The sequence below is a fragment of the Schistocerca nitens genome, chromosome 6 (assembly GCF_023898315.1).
Source record: "Schistocerca nitens isolate TAMUIC-IGC-003100 chromosome 6, iqSchNite1.1, whole genome shotgun sequence".
In the NCBI taxonomy this organism is placed as follows: domain Eukaryota; kingdom Metazoa; phylum Arthropoda; class Insecta; order Orthoptera; family Acrididae; genus Schistocerca; species Schistocerca nitens.
In genome coordinates this window covers 73,233,501-73,243,287 of record NC_064619.1, presented here as the reverse complement: position 1 = coordinate 73,243,287, position 9,787 = coordinate 73,233,501, and the positions used below count along the sequence as shown (strand labels likewise).

General features: G+C 40.1%; 1 protein-coding gene across 2 annotated transcripts in view; it reads right to left on the bottom strand.

Moving 5' to 3' along the window:
* Positions 1 to 7,002: 7,002 nt before the first annotated feature.
* LOC126262457 (transmembrane protein adipocyte-associated 1 homolog) overlaps positions 7,003 to 9,787 on the bottom strand; it is a 133,842-nt gene continuing 131,057 nt past the window's right edge. Inside the window, exon 9 of one of the 2 annotated variants that reach the window (XM_049959113.1) lies at positions 7,003 to 9,204. In XM_049959113.1, the coding sequence (XP_049815070.1) occupies positions 9,055 to 9,204 (150 nt within the window). In that variant the 3' untranslated portion in view covers positions 7,003 to 9,054. Of the gene's footprint in view, positions 9,426 to 9,787 lie in introns of both variants that reach the window. The other variant, XM_049959112.1, reaches the window with a different exon arrangement.

Below are 9,787 nucleotides of genomic sequence, written 5' to 3'. Positions count from 1 at the left end.
ACAGTTTTAATCTGCCAGGAAGTTTCACTGTTTAAGTCTGTCTTTGTCACCTGTCTTATGAAGTAGTTTGGTAATTGCATATTTTAACTTGTCTAGAAAAAATTCCCTGTCTAGAGTGGGAAACATTACAGGCAGGAAAAATATATCTAAAAACAAAGATGATGTGACTTACCATACGAAATCGCTGGCAGGTCGATAGACACACAAACAAACACAATCATACACACAAAATTCTAGCTTTCGCAACCAACGGTTTCTTCATCAGGAAAGAGGGAAGGAGAGGGAAAGACTAAAGGATGTGGGTTCTAAGGGAGAGGGTAAGGAGTCATTCCAATCCCGGGAGAGGAAAGACTTACCTTAGGGGAAAAAAGGACAGGTATACACTCGCACACACACCCATATCCAACCACACATACACAGACACAAGCAGACATTAGTAAAGGCAAAGAGATTTGGCAGAGATGTCAGTCGAGGCAGAAGTACAGAGGCAAAGATGTTGTTGAAAGACAGGTGAGCGGCGACAACTTGAAATTAGCGGAGGTTGAGGCCTGGCGGATAACGAGAGGAGAGGATATACTGAAGGGCAAGTTCCCATCTCCGGAGTTCTAACAGGTTGGTGTTAGTGGGAAGTATCCAGATAACCCGGATGGTTTAACACTGTGCCAAGATGTGCTGGCCGTGCACCAAGGCATGTTTAGCCTCATTACCAACAAACACTGTCTGCCTGTGTCCATTCATGAGAATGGACAGTTTGTTGCTGGTCATGCCCACATAGAAAGCTTCACAGTGTAGGCAGGTCAGTTGGTAAATCACGTGGGTGCTTTCACACGTGGCTCTGCCTTTGATCGTGTACACCTTCCGGGTTACAGGACTGGAGTAGGTGGTGGTGGTGGGAGGGTGCATGGGACAGGTTTTACACCGGGGGCGGTTACAAGGGTAGGAGCCAGAGGGTAGGGAAGGTGGTTTGGGGATTTCATAGGGATGAACTAAGAGGTTACGAAGGTTAGGTGGACGGCGGAAAGACACTCTTTGTGGAGTGGGGAGGATTTCATGAAGGATGGATCTCATTTCAGGGCAGGATTTGAGGAAGTCATATCCCTGCTGGAGAGCCACATTCATAGTCTGATCCAGTCCCGGAAAGTATCCTGTTAAAAGTGGGGCACTTTTGTGGTTCTTCTGTGGGAGGTTCTGGGTTTGAGGGGATGAGGAAGTGGCTCTGGTTATTTGCTTCTGTACCAGGTCGGGAGGGTAGTTGCGGGATGCGAAAGCTGTTTTCAGGTTGTTGGTGTAATGGTTCAGGGATTCTGGACTGGAGCAGGTTCGTTTGCCACGAAGACCTAGGCTCTAGGGAAGGGACCGTTTGATGTGGAATGGGTGGCAGGTGTCATAATGGAGGTACTGTTGCTTGTTGGTGGGTTTGATGTGGACGGACATGTGAAGCTGGCCACTGGACAGATGGAGGTCAACGTCAAGGAAAGTGGCATGCGATTTAGAGTAGTACCAGGTGAATCTGATGGAACCAAAGGAGTTGAGGTTGGAGAGGAAATTCTGGAGTTCTTCTTCACTGTGAGTCCAGATCATGAAAATGTCATCAATAAATCTGTACCAAACTTTGGGTTGGCAGGCCTGGGTAACCAAGAAGGCTTCCTCTAAGCGACTCATGAATAGGTTGGCGTACGAGGGGGCCATCCTGGTACCCATGGCTGTTCCCTTTAATTGTTGGTATGTCTGGCCTTCAAAAGTGAAGAAGTTGTGGGTCAGGAGGAAGCTGGCTAAGGTAATGAGGAAAGAGGTTTTAGGTAGGGTGGCAGGTGATAGACGTGAAAGGAAGTGCTCCATCGCAGCGAGGACCTGGACGTACGGAATATTTGTGTATAAGGAAGTGGCATCAATGGTTACAAGGATGGTTTCTGGGGGTAACAGACTGGGTAAGGATTCCAGGCGTTCGAGAAAGTGGTTGGTGTCTTTGATGAAGGATGGGAGACTGCATGTAATGGGTTGAAGGTGTTGATCTACGTATGCAGAGATACGTTCTGTGGGGGCTTGGTAACCAGCTACAATGGGGCGGCCGGGATGATTGGGTTTGTGAATTTTAGGAAGAAGGTAGAAGGTAGGGGTGCGGGGTGTCGGTGGGGTCAGGAGGTTGATGGAGTCAGGCAAAAGGTTTTGTAGGGGGCCTAAGGTTCTGAGGATTCCTTGAAGCTCTGCCTGGACATCAGGAATGGGATTACCTTGGCAAACTTTGTATGTGGTGTTGTCTGAAAGCTGACACAGTCCCTCAACCACATACTCCCGACGATCAAGTACCACGGTCGTGGAACCCTTGTCCGCCGGAAGAATGACGATGGATCGGTCAGCCTTCAGATCACGGATAGCTTGGGCTTCAGCAGTGGTGATGTTGGGAGTAGGATTAAGGTTTTTTAAGGAGGATTGAGAAGCAAGGCTGGAAGTCAGAAATTCCTGGAAAGTTTGGAGAGGGTGATTTTGAGGAAGAGGAGGTGGGTCCCGCTGTGACGGAGGACGGAACTGTTCCAGGCAGGGTTCAATTTGGATAGTGTCTTGGGGAGTTGGATCATTAGGAGTAGGATTAGGATCATTTTTCTTCGTGGCAAAGTGATATTTCCAGCAGAGAGTACGAGTGTAGGACAGTAAATCTTTGACAAGGGCTGTTTGGTTGAATCTGGGAGTGGGGCTGAAGGTGAGGCCTTTGGATAGGACAGAGGTTTCGGATTGGGAGAGAAGTTTGGAGGAAAGGTTAACTACTGAATTGGGGTGTTGTGGTTCCAGATTGTGTTGATTGGAATTTTGAGGTTTTGGAGGGAGTGGAGCTGGAAGTGGGAGATTGAGTAGATGGGAGAGACTGGGTTTGTGTGCAATGAGAGGAGGTTGAGGTTTGCTGGAAAGGTTGTGAAGGGTGAGTGAGTTGCCTTTCTGGAGGTGGGAAACCAGGAGATTGGATAGTTTTTTGAGGTGGAGGGTGGCATGCTGTTCTAATTTGCGGTTGGCCTGTAGGAGGATGCTCTGAACAGCTGGTGTGGATGTGGGAGACGAAAGACTGAGGACTTTTATTAAGGATAGGAGTTGACGGGTGTGTTCATTGGCTGAGTTGATGTGTAGGTGAAGGATTAGGTGGGTGAGGGCAATGGATTGTTCAGTTTGGAACTGGTATAGGGACTGATGGAAAGAAGGGTTGCAGCCAGAGATGGGAACTTTAAGTGTGAGGCCTTTGGGAGTAATGCCAAATGTCAGACAAGCCTGAGAAAATAAAATATGGGAGCGTAATCTGGCTAGGGCGAAGGCATGTTTGCGGAGGGAATGTAAATAAAACTTAATGGGGTCGTTGTGGGGGTGTTGTGAGGGTGACATGGTATTAGAAAATGGAAAGTGTAACATGAGGCTGAAATGAAAATGAAAATAAAAATATATGGGGAGAGATAAAGGTGAACTAGAAAGTAACTGGAGATCTGGTGTGAAAAAAGACGAAAAAGTGTTGGTTAACACTGGGCTGTGTAGATCCTGTGGTGAACTTGGGTTGGTAGGCAACGATGTGCATAAAGGTTAGGTGGTTGTGTTGCTGCCAAAACACGTTAAAGGGTGGAGAAATTCGGGAAAATTTCGAAAAAACTATGTGTAAATGTATTAAAAGGAGAGGTTTTGTGGTGGCAGATTATGAGAATGAGGCGCGCGCACACACACACACACACACACACACACACACACACACACACACACACACACACACGTGTCCGCCTTCTCCTCATCTCCGGCAGTTTGTTCCAAGCTGCCGGAGATGGTGGTCGTAAGCTAATGTGTGTATTTTAGTTGTGCCTGTCTGCAACTTTTAAGAATTATGTTTGAAATACCATCAACCCCACATGAGCTTTAGTTTTTTTTAGAAATTGCATGATTTTAACAATTTCATTGAAGGATGTTGGTGCTATGTCTTGTTGCTTAAAGTTTTGTGGAATGACATTTTTAATGTATTCTCTTGCTTCTTCAACTAAACCATCTTGTCCTATACTTACTTCTGCTTTTAGAAAGTGACTCTCAAAAGAACTTGCAACTTGTGAATTATCAGTCACACATTCTCATTTAGTTGAATTGTTATGTAATCTTTTACACTGGCTGGCCTATCTCCCATTTGATGATGTTCCTTATAGTTTTGATATTATAATCTGAATTATTTAATTCTGTCCGAACATGCGTATTTCTGGACATTTTAATAACTTCCCTCAATATACTACAGTATTTTTTTGTAGTATGCAAGTAATGTCGAATTTTGACTTACTCTGGCCTTTCCATAAATTTCCCTCCTCCTCTTAAATGACATTTTAATTCCCTTGGTTATTCTTGGCTTACTATTTTTTGAAATGGATCTTCTGGATAATTTTTAGGAAAGTAACTTTCAAATACTGACACAAAATTACTATAGAATAAATTGACCCCAACATTAGCATCTCTTTCTACATATACCTCATCCCATACCATTCCTTTTGGCTTACTCTTAAAACATTGTACCCCTTCTCATTAATAAGCCTCACTGCTTAGTATGATACTACCTCATGGTGGTACGGTACTACACTGTTTATTTCCATTAATTGTGCATCATCAGACAGTCCATTAACAATTGGATGCACATTGATTGTTGTACTGTCTATTATACAACTGGGCCAGTATATCATATTCAACCATAGGAGCTGCCTTTATTAATTCTATTTTTATTCCATCAGGACACTGTGGTTTCTCATTTTTCATATGCTTCAGAGTTTTACAAGTTTCTTATAAAGTTATTTGTCGTGGACATAGATGTTCGTCTTCTTCCGTCAAATTTAATGTCTCTTGCATAAATTCCTCTCTCTTCTCCATAAGCAGGGCTTGGTAATTTTTCACCCACTCCTCCTAGCTTATTAAGATAATCCCAACATTATCTGTTTTCAACTCTCACCATCTTCAATATCGTCCACAGTGCGCTTGCTCTAGTGGCACTTAAGTTTTCTTCTACAAGTTCTTCAACTTTCAGCTGTGCCTCATTTTTTGCTTCAGTAATGGCACTTTGTGCCAATTTCCATTTAGCTGCATACGTTTTACGGTAATCACCAAGCCAAATGCTCAGCCAGCCATTTGTTGTTGGCCTCTGCTTCATGTTCACTAATTTCAAATGTCTGCTCGTATCTGTGTGTGTGTGCGTGTGCGCGTGCGCGAGTGTATACCTGTCCTTTTTTCCCCCCTAAGGTAAGTCTTTCCGCTCCCGGGATTGGAATGACTCCTTACCCTCTCCCTTAAAACCCACATCCTTTCATCTTTCCCTCTCCTTCCCTCTTTCCTGACGAAGCAACCGTTGGTTGCGAAAGCTAGAATTTTGTGCGTATGTTTGTGTCTGTCGACCTGCCAGCACTTTCATTTGGTAAGTCACATCATCTTTGTTTTTAGATATATTTTTCCTACATGGAATGTTTCCCTCTATTATAATCACATCATTAATTTCTCTACTTCCTTGTTCTATCATGGATTCCTCCTTTCTTTTCCCAATTTTGCTTTCTCCATCTCTCTACCCATTCTGTGCACTGAAGTCCCAATAAAGTATAATTTCTTTTTGATCACTTATCTTCTCCAGTGATCCCATCGGACGAGCAAAAATTTTTCTTCACTTGCATCTTGGTGTCTTGATTTGGTGCATACACAGCCATGATCACAACTGAGTGGCTCCTTAATTCTATCTGCACCTGAAGAATTCCACGACTAATTTGGTTCCAGGGTTTTGTATCTTTCTTGTATTTTTTCATAACAACTACAGAGACCCCACTTGTGACTCTCTCCTCTTTAGGGACCCCACTGTGAATATATAACCATTCCGTTCTTTCATACATTTGCCCTTTTTCTTTGTTTCATTTAGGGCTACTACATCCATGTCATATTTCATTACTTCATGAAATGTTTTCTCAGTTTTAGAGGCAATCCCCTGGATGTTCCATGTACTGATATTCATTGTCCTTATACATGCCAAATTTTGTTTTCCAGAAAGATCTACCTGTTCATCTGAGGCTATTTTAATGGGACATGTTACCTTGGAATTTTTTTTACTGTTGACAGGGTAATTTTTACTTATGGTTTTCTTCGATTAGACAGACTGCCTTTCTGGACTACGGAAGTCAGTCTACCCTAGCCTTCTCAACTCGTGCCATCTTGAGCAAAAGTAAGTTGCTGATCCACCTACATCCTTGAAACAGTAGGTTTGTGTATGCTCATTTGCTCTTGTTATTTAAAGGTGTTTGCTCTTGTTATTTAAAGGTGCAAGAGAATTGCCTTTCACTACCTTCAGTTAGCTGCATACTGCTCATCTACTGTACATCATCCATTGCCCAGGAGCCAAGCGACTTCTGTATTCTTGGACATGGAAGTAGAATTTGTTTGCAGAGTTGACTTGAATACTCAGTCTTCAACCTCTGTTAACATATTGCCCTCTTATTGTAGCATTTCTTCATATCCACTATTAGTTTTTACTTCTTAGTCTTTAGCTTTCCCTTTCCCCTCTCCGACTGTAGCTCATACTTCATAATTCAAATTATTAGATGATACATGCATTAGATACCACATGCATATAAAAAAGAATCAATGTTCTCCTTCACATCTTGCATATAGTTTAGAATTAAGAAAAACAGAATTATTACTAGTTGGGGAAGAAAGTGAGCACACTCTGAATCTACCAAATTCACCTCTCCTCATTTACCCATTAAATTTGAATATCAAATTAATTACATGTCAATAATAATAATTTAATCTTTGAAACCAAGAAACAGTCACAAATTTCTCTTTACTTTGACCTTCCAAGTCTGATAGATAAATTTATTTTTTGTTAGGTTTCATTGTCTTATTAATGGTAAAAGTATTAGTGCTTCAGCATTTGTTTACTGGAAAAATGTGGACAACCTGCATTGGAGTAGCAATGATTAATTTTTAAATGGTTGAATCAACATTAAGGAAACTAAGATAAAAATGAATGTATGTGTTTCTTAATATTTAATAGGAAACTAAAATGAGTTCATTTGTAACAAAACAGTTCGTATCAAACTTCAGTACAATTAAGTACAATGATATTTATAAATTTTATTTCATGAGCCACAGATCTGATTTTTCAAATGACAGGCTCAAACTGCACTTTATCAAGTACTGATGCACAGCGTCTAAAAAGTCATCTTAACAATTCCTTTTTTCTTAAAAGTGACTGGCTGATTACTTTGGTTGTAATTAGTTACATGCATACTACACAAGTACAAATAAATATATTGAAAAATTATTTTCACAAACACAACATGAAAATATAAAATTTTCTTACAAATTTCCTATTTAAAATGGAGTAACAATGCAAAAACATATACATTTATCTAATCTCATTGATTGCACATTAATATCACAAACAAAAAACAAAATGGGAACATTGTAAATAAACACTACATAGGAAAAGGAGAGCCGGTCACAAGGACACACTAATGTAAGTAGCAGATGGTACGTGGATACAGGAAGAGGCATACTTTTCTTTAGGTGCTGTTTTTAAGATATATTTAAAACAAAAGATTCAAATTTCTCTCATCCCTGGAGGTTCACACGGCTTGTGTTTTCTTAGGTTATTGATCAAGGACAAAGAAAAACTTAGTCACAAACAAATAATTTCTACAATTGGTTCTAACACTATCATTATAAGCAAACTTCACGAAATTACTTGAAGTAGTAAGAAGCTGTTTACTGTAACAGAAACCAACTTTGAAAATCACTGGACTCAAGAACACATATGGGGTAACGTCACCGAGATACATGGAAAACTAAGCAAACAAGTAAACCAAATACATGGGGTCTGGTTTCTACCATTCAACGCAGTACTACTACAGTTAATGTTTCAAAAAATTATGTATCTACTTTGATGCACAGTTTTAAAAACAACAGACTGCTGAAGTTACATGTTCCTTTCTGATATGTAAACATACGTTCTTAATTGTGAGAATCCACAGCCAAATAAACTTGTGAAACAAAATTAATGCAGAATACAATGCTACTTGAGAAGTTCAAAAAACACAAAGAAGATTCTAGAAGGAATCAAGTCTTCAGTGTAGCACTAAAGTAATTTTTTCATTTAGAGAGAATGGCCTAAAGAAATCTTTCATCCTAAACACCACACAATCTGAAGCATAGTATCAAAACTGAACACTACAAATGTAAAGTTAGGTGACACCTAAAGGAAAAATCAGTAATAGTGGAACTTTTATACAGCTCAACGAAACTATCAAGAATCCTGAAACACCTCTTTCAGGAGCTGACCAATAGGAAAGAAGTATGGGCAGATTGGGTGAGAACACAAACAGGAAAGGGTGACACACATTTGAGCATTAAGTCAAGAAGCAATTAACTACCGAAAACAGTGCACACAGGTTACATTTGTTCCAATCTGGGTTTCATTCCACATACCTTTTGGTTTCTGATTGGATATTTGGGTTTCATTTGTTATTTTACATTGCCTCTTTTACAAAACACCTTTGTTCCTTTTTCATCTCGTGCACACATGCTATAATTTGGTTGGCAGTTCACAATCTTCTGTTTATAATGAGTCTGTCTGAGCAATAGTTCCACTACTGCTGATCAGCCTTTTTTATAACACATTTATAAATCACAGTAGTGGTGTGTTAAAATGGAAATTCAATACAAGTTTTAAAATAAATAACAACTAAGAGAAAATATTCTCCTGCATTTACATGCAAGTGATAGCTCTCCTATAAGTTTAGCATAATAAATGAAATATCCTTTTCAACTACACTTTAGTTTTTTCTGACTAGGCTATCACATCTGACTAACTGTCAATTATGTATTCAATTTCTAGATCTAGAAATTATTTATAAACGACAGTACAAAAAACTTTAAACAATATGAGTCAAACTGCAAAACACAGTAGCTACTGAACTTCAGTACACTGTACAACAGTAGATGGTGTTTAAACCTCAGGAGCAAAATCCATTTCAATCATTATAGTAAAGAGTTTTCACATCACATCACACATTAATTAGTAGTTCAATCACTGACAGCTGCCTCCTTAGAAACAGTGAGATCACCAGCTGTTGCAGTAGGAATGTAGTGTTTGGTAAACGAGCAAACAATTCCCGAGCTTGGATGCAAAATTTCAGTTCGGCACACATTATCATCAGTCTGATGAAGAATAACCTGTAAAAGTAAGCCAACTCGTCAGTAGAAAAATGTTCTGCATCCAGAATTTACTTCTGTTGGACGGTATAGTTTGACTGGTAACCACCAGTTTCTAGAGACTGAGCACTGTCAATGCTGTAACCAGTTATGCTGTCAGGACTCTGCAGTGAAGCTGCATACAATGGGTTTACCGGAGTTGTCCCATTGTCAAACTGGGTGCTGTCATATACACTGTTATTCTGTGAAAGGAAAATTATCGTACACAGTCTTAATTAAAAAATAAAAACAAAGACACATACATTTACAGCCACTAATAGTTAAGGTAAATGAAAACAACCCTGAAAGCCCACAAGAAGTAAGGTGTGTTTTGCAGCCTGCTGATGGGATAGATTTTCACCTGCATCCCTGAATGAAATGACGAACAAGTCAAAAGATAAATACATATTTTTACAGAATTATTAATTACTTCCACTTTGAGAAACAGACAGTGAACTTAGACAGTACACATGGTTGATTACTTCACAGTTTACTTTTAACTGCACTAAGTCAGAAGGTAAGAGAAGAGTGCTAAAGGTCTATTTCTGTTTTGGCCTGCAGTGTT